Genomic DNA, 16288 nt, shown 5'->3' with positions numbered 1-16288 from the left:
GTCAAACGTCATCTGCTTTAAATTAGCCTCTAATTCAAATATATTATTCATCGACAAATCTGTTTGGGTCTCACTGTCACAAAATGTTGGATGATTAGAAATTGGATTTATGTAAAGGCATCTCTGACAAATATTGTATACTTAATTAAGTTTTACATCTTTAAAGTTAATCCAAAAAACAATAATCTATTTGTCTAGCTATAAATTTAGACAGCATGAAGAAAAACATAAATTTTGTATGCATTTACTTATTATTTACTGCTAGTTGGATTCTTGGCGGTTTCTACAGTCACTTCATTTGGAAATGGCAAAAAGAATAGTGTGACAGTTGCCTTCTTCATCAACCTGCAATAAGCAATACATATCATTATAAAACTGATGAATTAAAGCAAACCTATCTACAAAAATGTACAATTTTCCCAAGAAAGAAAAAAAATTATACATTAAACGGCACATCTACATATAATATGGATTTTTTTATTTATAAATCTATGTTACATTCATGATATTGTTAAAAAATTTCAAACTATAATTGTAATGTCTTTAAACTTGAACTAAAGACATTTAAATATAAAAAGGACAAGGTATTGCAAATAAGTTCTTTGTATTTAATATAAAAAATATAAAAATAAGCAGAAAACAGATGTGGTGCGATTCCCAATATGACTTGTAACTAATAACAAAGACAAGAAGAAGATTTGGTATATATATATACAACTCGTCTAAACATCAACTCAACAATGTTAGATCTGAAATTTACAGATCTAACATTGTTGAGTTGATGTTTAGACGAGTTGTATATACATAATGTACACAGCCATGTATCACCATCATTGATGGCGATCCGATGGATTAATCTGTTGTAGAGTTGTCACTGACTCAGACGTACTAATATATATATATGTTACAGGCATTTTCTAAATTTAGGCATTTTGTAAAATGCCTGAAAACTTTAGGCATTTTCCAAAATGCCTGCAAGATTCAGTCATTATCCATAATGACTAAATTTTCTAGGCATTTTACAAAATGCCTAGAAAAATTGAAAGGCATTTTACAAAATGCCTGAAATTATTTTATAGAATAAAATCTTAAGAAAAACATTTGAAAGCTTTGAAAACCAGAGCTGTTTTATTTGTGATAATTACTGAATTAAAAATGAAGAGCTTAAATAATCAAGAATCACATTTTACTGAATAATTACAATTCACACAAGCACAGAACCTGACATTTTTTTTTTTAATTTCTAAAAATGTTTGCACGACAGAACTACATAATATTTGTCCTGATTGTTTGCAAATATATTGTTTGGCGTAAAATCTGATTTAACACTCAGACCACATTTGGAGAAATCTGGATCATCACACTTTTAGGTCTTTCATTACCTTTACTGTTCTTTACTGATAAAGTACTTAACGTTAGGCAACATAAATACTGTTTTTGGTTTGATATATCTCTAAATCTAATGCATTTAGATCAAATCTGACATTGGGGTTCAAAAGTTCTTCAGGTTAAGATCTATCAGCCCTGACATTTTCAGACGATCGGACAACTCTTTTGAGAACTCTAAGGTTGTTCTGAAGGGGTATTTTCTGTCCCTGTCCTAAATACCTTCATTTTAATTGCAGTTGCAGTCTAAATGAATGTCCTTTATCCAGGTCAATCCACTGTTAAATAATCCATACATATTATAACCAAATTATTCACATCCTAAAAAATGCATGACATATTTGCAACTGAAAGCAAAAAAAAACCAGCAAAACGAACATTTCTCTATTTCATATGTTTCACTTTACTGTTTTAAATCTATATTTTCTAAAAATGTGATTGTAAATTCTGTTCCATTGACAGAACAATTTGTCTGTTTGCCATATTGACAAAATAATCATAAATTCACTGTTGGTATCTCAAATACAGAGTGAGTACGTACTTAACGTAGTTTCCCTAAAAGGAACACATCATAAGGCATAAAAAAAACTTCCGATCTGGTTTTTGGAGAATAAATTAGTTCTGCCAAACCATTAGTTATTATCTTTGTAAGATATTGTGCTTTTGTCAACTTTGTCATATGCATCTCAATGATACCTTCCTTCTACAAATTGCCAGAAACTCAACAGGCAATTTCTGGAATTTCGCATCAAAATTTCAGTCATTTTACAAAATGACTAGGTATTTTTAGTCATTTTGTATAATGCCTGTCGAGGTTAGGCATTTTCTAAATTGCCTGAAAATTCAGTCATTTTACAAAATGCCTTAATTTAGAAAATGCCTGTAACATATATATATATATATATACTGCTTTCAACAATAATTTAGAAAATGTGGTATGATAGCTTATGAGATTGAATTACATAGATAAAAGAAGTTGCATGTAGCAATGAACCCATATATTAAATAGAAAGTTATAATAATCAGATAAATTATAGGCCCCAAAAAGATAAGAACAATTATATTTCTACCTGGAGTTTAATTCTCAAACTGTTGAAAGAAAAGAAAAAATTTGTACCAAAAATTTTAAAACCTTAGTTACCAGGTATGATCTTGATGTTGTCTGTTTATTGGGAGCCTCTAATATCATTGATGTGCGAATGTGGTGTAACTGTGTTTTCCCGTTTCAAGATTGAAGATTTACCCCTCTAATCATTGATCTCTTTTTCACCCGTAGTGATAAAAGGGTTGCGTTATTTTTTATTTGTTATATTTGTTGACAAATTTATTATTGTATACTATATACATTATGTTACTCTTGTTGCACACACTGTGGGCCTGAGTGTATCAATAAACTTGTCTTGTCTTGTAGTTGTTGTAGGCGAAAATCTCTGGGTAAGGCTTTAGCACACTTGGTTCTACATTAATAAAATGAGGGGAACACAGACGGGAGAACTTGTCGTGAACAAAATTCTCTCGCCTAATCAAGTCCGTCCATCTCTTGTAACAGTTTTAGTTTGCAAGTGAAGGAAACGGGAAGAAACGTATGCCTGTCCTCAATAAGACGTAGGCACATTTCCCGAGTTTCCAATGTTAATAATACAAACCGGAAAAAGACATAGCCCCTAGTTCATTGATATCACGTGACTCAAGTACAAAAGAATCAAAGAAACATTGACGGAACAGATTAACTCGAAAGTTGTCTATTGAGTTTACTCTATCAAAAGATTGTGCTATGTAATAATGTGAAGTAAACAATTCAGCTATTTTATTTTTTTCTGTTGTGTGGTAATTATCAAAAGTACATTCCGTTTCAAGTAAATTAATTTAGCTAGTTCCAAAAAAAAAAAGATTCCCTCGACAAATTATAGAATAGCATTGAACTAGAAGTAATTGTTAAATCTACACGGAAAAGATTGTTCTATCAGTGTAGTATTATGTAAATGCGCTAGTATTAATATGTTTAATATATTTAATTATTGATATTCAATATCAATCATTTTGAAGATACAATGTTTGTTTTCACTCTGAGACTGTGATGATTAAATCCATGTTTAGGTCTTTGCTTTTTTATACATAACAACCTGAAATACTTCCGTTTTCAACGGAGATTTATCTCATTGATCTCCTTAAGAAATACAGCGTACCATAGATACAGTTAAGGCTGTTTTATAACTTGGCAATCATCATGAAATTGTTTATAAGTGTTGATTGAGAAACGAACAATTGTTAACTTACCTTTATTAAGCACAAAATGATATAATAAAAATCCCATAATTGTACATTGTTTGACTGATACAGCTTAACACCGACTATGTGCTTGCCTGGAGCAATACGACTGGCACATATGACTGCATTCCCAAATTATATGACAAGCATTTTTGATTGGTTTGTGCTGTTTAGGTTTTGGTCTCTGCAATGTTTTGTTAACTTGCGTTTTCTTTTAGACAATGATGTTAAATTTGAGAAAATTGTCCATTTGTCTTCGACATTGGTATCTACTACCTCTTTCAAAATAAATAAATTTGATACCATAACTTAAATATGTCGGTAACGCATATGGTCGTAAATAATTTCAGATTATTGTACAATTGATGTTATCCTCTCTTGTTTAAAGTTTGGGTGATTTATTTATAACAAAACATAAAAAAAAAATAATCATAGTTAGAGGGCTTACCTTTTTGGACACCATATGAGCGTGTCGTCTACAAAAGAGTCATCAGTGACGCTCGAGTTAAACAGTAGGATGCCTTTTGTTCAGAGGTAGATTTTATTTTTATAATCTAAAGATTTTTCAGGAAAAAAAGAATGAAAACATTTGAGTATCTGGCCAACGGGGCAACTGAGGGCGGGCAATTTCAGGTGACGATGATACACAGTGGTTACAATGCGGTCAATAAGCTAAGATACAATCAGGTAGGTTGGTTATGTCTATCATGTCAATAGTAATTTATTAGAAATCTCTATTTGGCTTTTATAGTATTCCCATACATAAGTTTGCACCAGTACAAGTATAATTAAATGCAAACAAATTTTGAAGAAGTCAGACCCCCTTTTAAAAAACAACTCAACAACATTTTATACCTCTTTACATTGTTTTTGATAACATGCTCGAAGTGCAATATCATTTGTGTCAAATGTAAGGTTAAAAATAAATAAGTAAGAAGAGAATAATCAACTTATTATCAGCAATTATATAAAGAAAATTGCTGTACATATGTGTATCTGTTATCAAGACACAGACACGTGTCCCCGAAACCAGACTGTTGGCAAAATGAAAATTATTTAATTTTGTTTTCAAATCAAATACATACTTTTTAAACAAGTTATGACTGTCCAAATTAGGTCCAAAACATAGTGGCAAGCAGATCCAATTGTTTAATTGTACATATTATGCAAATCCCATTCAATGGTAGGTACAGATGGGTGCGGTCCTAACCTTGACAAAAGTTAACTTAGAGTTAACTTGTTGACTGCTTTCTAAGTTAACTTGAGAATTTTTAAGCAGTCAAGCAAGTTAACTTCGTCGTTGGTGGACCAGACCTACGGTCTGCTTTTTTAGGACTGCTGCAGACCTATCGACAAGTCTGCTCCAGACCAGACCTGTGGACAAGTCTGCTTTTGACCAGTCCTGAGGACAGGTCTGCCCCAGACCAGACCTGTGGACAAGTCTGCTTTTGACCAGTCCTAAGGACAGGTCTGCCTCAGACCAGACCTGTGGACAGGTCTGCTCCTGACCAGACCTGAGGACAGGTCTGCTTTTGACCAGACCTGTGGACAAGTCTGCTATTGACCAGACCTGAGGACAGGTCTGCTTATGACAGATTATCGTTATAAGAGTTTTCATATCAGACTTGAGCTTTCATTAAAATATGTGAACAACATTCGCATTGTTTTTCCACAGATATCATTTATTATTTACTCGCTAGACTCTACTAGATATTATACAAGTGCTATCTTTTATTTGATATACATGTATTTTTATATAAATAAAAAATGGCTATACGATCACACAGAGTTTTTTTTTATTAGAAGGCGGATAGAAAGGTTATCCAACGCATCGGAACAATATTCTTATATCACGGGATATCGACAACATTGTCTACGTTACTTCGTTCCCCGTTGTTTACCTGTCCCTTCCTAAATTTTACTTTATGCATAAATTTATACTTGCATGGATATTTCATTGATATTCAACTTGTTTGCATTGAATTTACTATTCTATTTCCCGCAGAATATTCTAACAGAAATTGTACAGTGTCCGTAAGCATACGATGTGGTAAAACTATCAACAATCTCGTCAAATTCATCAGATTTATCGAGAGATTTGTCATTGCCGATATTTATATGGGACGTCATAAAATTATACTCAATGCGCACTTTAATGAAATAGTTGCCACTTGACGTTTAACTATAAACAAAATCAATCAACCGACATAATAGATTCCAAGAAGAGAACCTCGTATACTTTTTTTTTATTAAATCATTGTAAATAGTACCACAGGGACTCGGTTAGCGATTAAAATTTTGTAAATCAATGTTTTTAATTTATTTTTTATTATTTCCTGTCTATTTGCATTACTATATTAACGTATTTAACGTTGCCTTTACTATTTCTTTGTTTTCTGGCAATGTGCAGTTTACTATCCATATCCATATACTGAAAAAACCTAAAGGGATCTAAGTCGCCATCTTGAATTGCCTTCCCTACTTTAGATAAAAAATAATTAAAAATATTAATAAATTACTATATACCTTACAACAGCCCTCATTTTCTTCCGAAATTATTCTTCTATCACATGCATATTTTGATTTGTGGATTAACAGAACCCTTACGCAGTTTCAGTTGCATTCGTGTCAGAATATTCAAATTTCCCGGCGAAAGCAACGTATCATTCGGAAACTTCCGGGTTGATGCGTTTACTACAACGATAAATCCTTATAAACAGACGAGTGCTGTCCCCTAACTTCATACCTACGCCACACCACGATATCCTTCATATAAATTAAATATCAAACAAAAATGTCTTTGAACAGTTAGTGCATGTATTGTTTCAATATCAGGTTATCCTCCTATCCTTCCGCCCATTGAAAATATCAAATGATTGTCCCAAACTATCGGGTTGTTTTTCTGAGATCTTCTGACATCGTCCTGATATTTTTCAAATCATGGATTTATGCAATACAACACTTATATAATCAGAGGATTATGTATGTATATGGATAAGGGGCCTACTGATTGAACTTCATACATGCATGTATGATAAGTTAATATACTTTTTCAAAGTATTACTCCAAGTTGACCTACCAACCGGCCCTCCCCCTTTTTTATATCCTGGTACTGAGAGTAAACCTTATTAATCCCATTGAACGTGTCAATATTTTAAGTAACTTCTTCATTTTATTGATGTGTCTACGAAAAAGTCAATGATTCATGTTACCCCGTTTGAAGAAAGGTTCTATTCGTTAACATGGTTAATAATTTTGCGCTCGATCTGCAATAATAAATCAGGGGACAGCACTCGTCTGTTTATAAGGATTTATCGTTGTAGTTAACGCATCAACCCGGAAGTTTCCGAATGATACGTTGCTTTCGCCGGGAAATTTGAATATTCTGACACGAATGCAACTGAAACTGCGTAAGGGTTCTGTTAATCCACAAATCAAAATATGCATGTGATAGAAGAATAATTTCGGAAGAAAATGAGGGCTGATGTAAGGTATATAGTAATTTATTAATATTTTTAATTATTTTTTATCTAAAGTAGGGAAGGCAATTCAAGATGGCGACTTAGATCCCTTTAGGTTTTTTCAGTATATGGATATGGATAGTAAACTGCACATTGCCAGAAAACAAAGAAATAGTAAAGGCAACGTTAAATACGTTAATACAGTAATGCAAATAGACAGGAAATAATAAAAAATAAATTAAAAACATTGATTTACAAAATTTTAATCTGCTAACCGAGTCCCTGTGAATAGTACAAATGAATTCAGACATGTCAGTGTTGGTACTTTGATGATGTGGCATAATAGTTTTGTTTTACACGTACACCATCATGAACTCCTATATATGATGTGACTGTTATTATAAATAAAGAGATGAAATTCTGACATTCTCAATTTATTCAGAATATTTTTTGCATTAATGGTTTTCCAATATTATTGATTACGTGTACATTTACGGTCCTACTAAAATGTGAACAGGAGCGCCAGGAGAAGACATTAAGGCGCTCGGTACAATGGTATTCGGGTATATAGATTTGCAAATAAAAGTGCACATATGATCAGTTTTGGTCAAATAGTTTTGTTTTCCAAGTCAGCATGAGGTATTAAAACTACTGAAATTTTGTTACGTATCATAATTTTGAATAAAAGGAGGACACACTGGTATCCTAAATTTATGCGAACAAAAATTTGTTGTTATTAAATTGCAATATTGCTGTCCATTGTCATGATTATATTATACAATGATTCCTGACATAAAAAATATGGCTGATTAATACTATGCGGGTACGTCATGGTGTATATAGATTTACAAATTAAAGTGCACATATGGTCAGTTTTGGTAATGCGGTCAAATAATTTTGTTGTACGAGTCAGCTGGAGGTATCAAAACTACTGAAATTTTGTTACGTATCAATATTTTGAATAAAATGAGGACATGCTGGTATCCTAAATTTTATATGTGAACAAAAATTTGTTGTTATTATATTGCAATATTGCTGTCCATTGTCATGATTGTATTATACATTGATTCTGGCATAAAAAATATGGCTGATTAACTATGCGGGTATATAGATTTACAAATTAAAGTGCACAAATGGTCAGTTTTGGTGGATGCGGTCAAATAATTTTGTTGTACAAGTCAACTGGAGGTATCAAAACTACTGAAATTTTGTTATGATCAATATTTTGAATAAAATGAGGACATGCTGGTATCCTAAATTTATGCGAACAAAAATTTGTTGTTATTATATTGCAATATTGCTGTCCATTGTCATGATTGTATTATACATTGAATCCTGACATAAAAAATATGGCTGATTTACTATGCGGGTAGATAGATTTACAAATTAAAGTGCATATATGGTAAGTTTTGGTGGATGCGGTCAAATAATTTTGTTGTACAAGTCAACTGGAGGCATTAAAACTACTGAAATTTTGTTACGTATCAGTATTTTAAGTTAAAAGAGGACATGCTGGCACCCTTAATTTAGGTGAACAAAAATTTGTTGTTATTATATTGCAATATTGCTGTCCATTGTCATGATTGTATTATTCATTGAATCCTGACATTAAAAATAAGGCTGATTTACTATGCTGGTATATAGATTTACAATTTAAAGTTCACATATGGTCAGTTTTGGTAATGCGGTCAAATAATTTTGTTGTACAAGTCAGCTGGAGGTATCAAAACTACTGAAATTTTGTTACGTATCAAAATTTTGAATAAAATGAGGACATGCTGGTATTCTAAATTTATGCGAACCAAAATTTTTTGTTATTATATTGCAATTTTGCTGTCAATTGTCAGGATTGTATTATACATTGAAACCTGACATAAAAAATATTGCTGATTTACTATGCGGGTATATAGATTTACAAATTAAAGTGCACAAATGGTCAGTTTTGGTGGATGCGTTCAAATAATTTTGTTGTACAAGTCAACTGGAGGTATCAAAAGTACTGAAATTTTGTTACGTTTCAATATTTTGAATAAAATGAGGACATGCTGTTATCCTAAATTTATGCGAACAAAAATTTGTTGTTATTATATTGCAATATTGCTGTCCATTGTCATGATTGTATTATACATTGAATCCTGACATAAAAAATATGGCTGATTTACTATGCGGGTATATTGATTTACAAATTAAAGTGCATATATGGTCAGTTTTGGTGGATGCGGTCAAATAATTTTGTTGTACAAGTCAACTGGAGGCATCAAAACTACTGAAATTTTGTTACGTATCAGTATTTTTAGTAAAAAGAGGACATGCTGGCACCCTTAATTTAGGCGAACAAAAATTTGTTGTTATTATATTGCAATATTGCTGTCAATTGTCATGATTGTATTATACATTGAATCCTGACATTAAAAATAAGGCTGATTTACTATGCTGGTATATAGATTTACAATTTAAAGTTCACATATGGTCAGTTTTGGTAATGCGGTCAACTAATTTTGTTGTACAAGTCAGCTGGAGGTATCAAAACTACTGAAATTTTGTTACGTATCAAAATTTTGAATAAAATAAGGACATGCTGGTATCCTAAATTTATGCGAACCAACATTTTTTGTTATTATATTGCAATTTTGCTGTCCATTGTCATGATTGTATTATACATTGAATCCTGACATAAAAAATATGGCTGATTACTATGCGGGTATATAGATTTACAAATTAAAGTGCATATATGGTAAGTTTTGGTGGATGCGGTCAAATAATTTTGTTGTACAAGTCAACTGGAGGCATCAAAACTACTGAAATTTTGTTACGTATCAGTATTTTAAGTAAAAAGAGGACATGCTGGTACCCTTAATTTAGGCGAACAAAAATTTTTTGTTATTATATTGCAATATTGCTGTCCATTGTCATGATTGTATTATTCATTGAATCCTGACATTAAAAATAAGGCTGATTTACTATGCTGGTATATAGATTTACAATTTAAAGTTCACATATGGTCAGTTTTGGTAATGCGGTCAAATAATTTTGTTGTACAAGTCAGCTGGAGGTATCAAAACTACTGAAATTTTGTTACGTATCAAAATTTTGAATAAGATAAGGACATGCTGGTATCCTAAATTTATGCGAACCAAAATTTTTTGTTATTATATTGCAATTTTGCTGTCCATTGTCATGATTGTATTATACATTGAATCCTGACATAAAAAATATTGCTGATTTACTATGCGGGTATATAGATTTACAAATTAAAGTGCATATATGGTCAGTTTTGGTGGATGCGGTCAAATAATTTTGTTGTACAAGTCAACTGGAGGCATCAAAACTACTGAAATTTTGTTACGTATCAGTATTTTGAGTAAAAAGAAGACATGCTGGCACCCTTAATTTAGGCGAACAAAAATGTTTTTGTTATTATATTGCAATATTGCTGTCCATTGTCATGATTGTATTATACATTGAATCCTGACATTAAAAATAAGGCTGATTTACTATGCTGGTATATAGATTTACAATTTAAAGTTCACATATGGTCAGTTTTGGTAATGCGGTCAAATAATTTTGTTGTACAAGTCAGCTGGAGGTATCAAAACTACTGAAATTTTGTTATGTATCAAAATTTTGAATAAAATGAGGACATGCTGGTATCCTAAATTTATGCGAACAAAAATTTTTTGTTATTATATTGCAATTTTGCTGTCCATTGTCATGATTGTATTATACATTGAATCCTGACATAAAAAATATTGCTGATTTACTATGCGGGTATATAGATTTACAAATTAAAGTGCATATATGGTCAGTTTTGGTGGATGCGGTCAAATAATTTTGTTGTACAAGTCAACTGGAGGCATCAAAACTACTGAAATTTTGTTACGTATCAGTATTTTGAGTAAAAAGAAGACATGCTGGCACCCTTAATTTAGGCGAACAAAAATTTGTAGTCATTATTTAAATGAATTAAACTATTGCTGATTGTGGCTGCATAGTTCAAGGATGTATAACTAACAAGGACGTATACACCTAACATCAAATATACTTCTTTTCAAAAATATACATAATATGATTGAATTTGATCTCGGAATATATATATATATTCAGTGCCTGTTATCATTGTAACCGAGATCGTTTTTATAATAGATAGATTGTCAGATCACAGATAAATTTGTGTTACGTTCTGTGCGTACTTATTTTCAATTATTTGTGTTTAATCCTGTTCATAAAACGGAAGTATTAATTTTCAAATTACTTTATTTTCGATGTTTCTACTGCGAAACAAAGATATTAAAAATATTTTTTTTTAAATCAACGAAGAGCGGTCCTGGTTACAAGTTTACTTAGTGTTGACCAGACCAGTCAAAAGTTAACTTGGGAACAGGTCTGGTTTTGATCGGATTTGTTCAAGCAGAAGTTAACTTTGTGGCAGGACCGGTTTCCAAGTTAACTTAGGTTAACTTTATGACAGGACTGGTTCCGAAGTTAACTTATGTTAACTTATGACAGGACTGGTTCGAAGTTAACTTATATCAATAGCGGACCTGTTTCCAAGTTAACTTTTTGGCAGACATAAAAACAGTCCTAGGTCCAAGTCCGCTTTTCAAGTTAACTAGATTTTGGTCCTAGGACTGGTCAGAGCAGTCCTACATTCGGTCACAGGTTAACTTTGACCAGTCCAAATGACTGGTTATCAAGTTAACTTGCTGTACAGGTTAGGAGTGCACCCATCTGTAGTTCGTATTTCTGGTCAATGTTTTAAAAACAATAAATTTAGAACAATATAAAGCTACCGTGCTTACAACTTTCAATCATTTTCAGAATAAGGATTATTCTTAACCAACACACGCGTAGATATAAAATTGGACGCCCATTTCCAATTGTTTCACTAATCTAGTTGTTGTTATATAATTATGCAGAACAGATCTTATAGATGCTACAGATACAATATGTCAATCAATTGAGGAGATGATATGCATATCTATAACTTTAATTAGAAACTCAGTTCTTATACTCCTACAATACTAAACGTCAATTGGGATCAGTCAACTTGCAGATTTGATCATGATTTTGAAAACGGACATTTTTTATATCCTGGCATTTCCGTATATGCTGGTACGTATATTTTCGTAGCATTTTGATTTTTTTTTAAACTTAATTAGTTTGATGTGAACTTCATGAACTTATCGATACTTTATTCAGGGAAAAAATGATTATTTATCAGAAATTTTCTTTGACTTATCTTTTAAAAATCGGCGCAAATATACTTCAGGATTGGAACGTTCCATCTTTTGTGTTTGATTCTTATCTGATGTGTCAAGTCATTTCCATAGTATGCTGACACACCACTGTTCTAGGGAAGAGGGAGAATTAAAAGAGGGACGAAAGATATTAAAGGGACAGTCAAACACATAAATCTAAAACAAACTGACAACGCCATGGCTAAAAATGAAAAAAAAAACCAACAGACAAACAATAGTATACATGACACAACATAGAAAACTAAAGAATAAACAACACGAACCCCACCAACAAACTAGGGGTGATCTCAGGTGCTCCGGAAGGGTAGGCAGATCTTACTCCACATGTGGCACCCGTCGTGTTGCTTATGTGATAACAAATCCGGTAAATAGTCTTATTCGGTAGTTCACAATCATGAAAGTGTACAAATTTGTGAACTATGCCATATTTTATATGTAACTGACCGATAGAGGTGGCTATACATTTTTTAAGCAATTTTCATTGGTCGCTCTTTGTCAGAAAGTATTATATAATTTCGATAATGATCGATGCCACTGCTGATGGAGTTTTAATTCCCCGAGGATATCACCAGCCCATTAGTCAGCACTTCTGTGTTGACTTGACTTATCATTGATATGTTCATAATTGTAAATTAAATGTAAACAAAACTTTGCATTTTTGAAATACTAAGGCTTTTTTTTTACCTCAGGAATAGATTACCTAAGCTGTATCTATTAAAACTTAAAAGAATTTTGGTTCTCAATGCTCTTTAACTTCGTACTTTATTTGGCCTTTTTAACATTTTTATTCGAGCGTCACTGATGAGTTTCGTGAAGACGAAACGCGCGTCTTGCGTAAATATAAAATTTCAATCATGGTAGCTATGATGAGTTTATTGTTTCTTTGCAAACAGGGGATTTGGTTCGTAAACTTTTGTTTTTATGTCAATTTAGATGTTGAAATTTTTATTCAATTTAACCATTATTTTGAAACATTATCAAATTTTTACAGCACCATGTGATACCACAATTATAAAACTGAGTTGATCACATGTTTCGATCAAACTGACTTCTCAGAAATATACAAACCACAGAAAAAAACACGAAATGTAAATTAAAAAATTTATATTGCCTTTACCAAGCCAGAAATATGACAGTGGTCATCCATTCGTTTGAGCTTTTGATTGTGCCATTTGATTAAGGATTTTCCATTTTGAATTTTCTTCTGAGTTCCGTATTTTAGTGATTTTACTTTGTTCCATAAAACTTTAAGGGATTACTTTATACAAAGCACTTGCAATCATACATAGGTATAGCAAATTTACATTGTCCATAAAATCGAATTAAAAACAAAATATACAGGTCATATTGAAATAGAATCATATTCAAAACAGTGTGGTCCTGGCCATTGATTGACGACCTAAATTATCCCATTGACTGGGACAGATTAGGTGAACGTTTGTCTGTAACGACCATTGCTCACTTCTGACTTATTATAGAATTTAAACTGTGGGGTCACCAAAGGTTCTTAACGCCTTTAATAATAAAATAATTCGAAAAATTATTCAGGAATAACCTTTATGTTTTGATTTATATTATTGATATAAATCAACACATCGTATTATTCCGGATTCGTTTTAAGAATTGCTTTTTTAAGGTGTTGAGAACCTTTTGTGATCCCACAGATTAAGTGTCTTTAACAAGTACATAGTGAGCAGTGGTTGTTACCTACAAACGTTCACCTCATATGTCCCAGTCAATGGGATAATTTAGGTCGTCAATCAATGGCCAGGACCACACTGTTTTGAATATGATTCTAATTGGATGGTACTCGATGATTCGAAAATAATAAACTATAATATAAACTAGATTTTTTTTTATAGAAGTGCATATACATACAATTTCTGGACAAGGTACACTATTGAAAGACCATGGACTGCATGTAACGGGCCAACAGTCAATATATTTCAAGGTTAAAGCGTGCGTTGATGCATTCATTGTCTTAATAGATGGCATAAATATGTTATTGCATGTACATTTTGACAAAACAGTACATATTGTTGATTATGGTAATGAAAGAAGAAATCAACTGCAACTAGTCAATGCAGCATGGTCAGGACTTGATTGCAAGTCTTACGTACCTTTATGGGTTTCCTGGTTGAATCGAACCATCACGGCTGGAACAGGTACCAAGATTGCGGGAAGCATGTTTATCAGTTTGACTGACATCAATTATAATGCCAATATAAATGATGTTATGGTATACTCGACTTATCCAGCCGACTGGATATTTGATTTTCCTGCAGAAGAAATCACAGGTAAATTAATTATCGAAATGTGTGTAATTAGAAATAGTGTATATGGCTGTAAATACTCCTGATTTGTTTAATCGATGTTCGTCTTTCCTTTAATTAGCATCGTGTTAGTAAAATGCCAAAAGGTCGGGAATACAACATATGGTCTTTCTACTGGCATGTAAACACAGTAGGTCAAAATAAAAATGTTTGATCCCATGTCTCGTATTAATATATGGCTACGCTCTCAATCGTTGAGCACCATAACAACAACTATTTATAGTGTTCGTAAATAACTAGAAGACAAACATGAAATTATTCTGACTTTCAAGTGTGAATCCAAAAAGTCAGCTACAAGAGGCCCTGATAGGACAAATGTACGAAAAACAAATACATAAAACAACACTGCCACTAATCTTCAACCTCCAGACTTGGTAAATGCACATATCGTATATGTTTATTTAATTTATGTAATGCGTATATGTTCATATAATTTAGCTAATGCGTATATTGCATATTTACGAATTGGCTAATGATGTATTTAGTTCGATGTCTATGACTAGATCGGAGTTTTTGATGATTCTCTTATGTGCAGGTTGTGTCCTGTCTTTAAAGAATCAAATAAGTTAATGTTTCAAATCTATCAATATGTCCCGTGTTTCTAATCGCATATATTTATTTGGGCTCTTTTTGATGTCCAATTGACCTGTTATGTTATTGTTTGTTTGATTTGATCACATACTGGTAATTTTAAAACTATCATGCTTTGAAGTTCTGCGTTTTAACACATACACAATATCAAAATAATTCATGCACCAAAAAAAACTGTCGTCATTGCTCAAGAAGCTGGTGTTTTTTTGTTGTTGTTGTTTATATTGTATTTCATAATTTTTCAAATGGACCATAAAAGCACGAAATGTATATTTCACTAACATCAATGTTTCCGTATAATACAACCTTAGTTGTTGAAATTTTAAGTTTAAAGTAATCTACCACATTCTTTGATAAATCTAGAAATGTTGAAATAATCAGGAAAATCAACATTTAGTTGGATGGATTTGGCTATGTTTTTTAGGTCAGACAAAGCTCTACAATTTTTCAAGTATATGTGCAGCCTTGGTTTTTATGTTCAAAATTTTAAACGTTTCTGGTGAAGGTTATTCATAACAAGCCTTTAGGTCAGGAAACTCAGTATCGCCTCTTTTACTACAAAATGTACAAATAAAACCCATAAATTGGACAGTGTGTAAATTAGTTATCTACCGAATTAGACTATTTACCGGGTTTTTAATCACACGAGCAACACGACGGGTGACCCATATAGAGCAGGATCTGCTTATTATTCTGAAGCACAAGAGACCACCCCAGTGGTTGGTTGGGTTCGTGATGCTTAATCTCTAGTTTTCTATGCTGTGTCGTGTGTACTATTATTTGTCGGTCTGTATTTTTCTTTTTTAGTCATTGCGTTGTAAGTTCTTTATCGATCTATGCGTTTGTGTGTTTCTGTGGTATCTTTAACCCTTTTTTGCAATATTTTTCATATACCTCCAAAATTCATTTCGTTATATTTTGATGCATACAATAGTAAGAAGAGAGATACAACTACGTGTTGAACAATTGGGGCATAACTTTAGGGTTAAGT

General features: G+C 32.2%; 1 protein-coding gene across 1 annotated transcript in view; it reads right to left on the bottom strand.

Annotated features, from left to right (window-relative positions):
• Window positions 1-251: 251 nt before the first annotated feature.
• LOC139499261 (C-type mannose receptor 2-like) overlaps window positions 252-16288 on the bottom strand; it is a 74722-nt gene continuing 58685 nt past the window's right edge. The window contains exon 6 of the mRNA XM_071287933.1: window positions 252-345. Within this exon, the coding sequence (XP_071144034.1) occupies window positions 252-345 (94 nt within the window). The remainder of the gene's footprint in view (window positions 346-16288) is intronic.

This window comes from Mytilus edulis, chromosome 12 (assembly GCF_963676685.1).
Source record: "Mytilus edulis chromosome 12, xbMytEdul2.2, whole genome shotgun sequence".
Classification (NCBI taxonomy): Eukaryota; Metazoa; Mollusca; class Bivalvia; order Mytilida; family Mytilidae; genus Mytilus; species Mytilus edulis.
The sequence above is the reverse complement of the archived record's forward strand: the minus strand, read 5'-3'. Positions and strand labels throughout refer to the sequence as shown.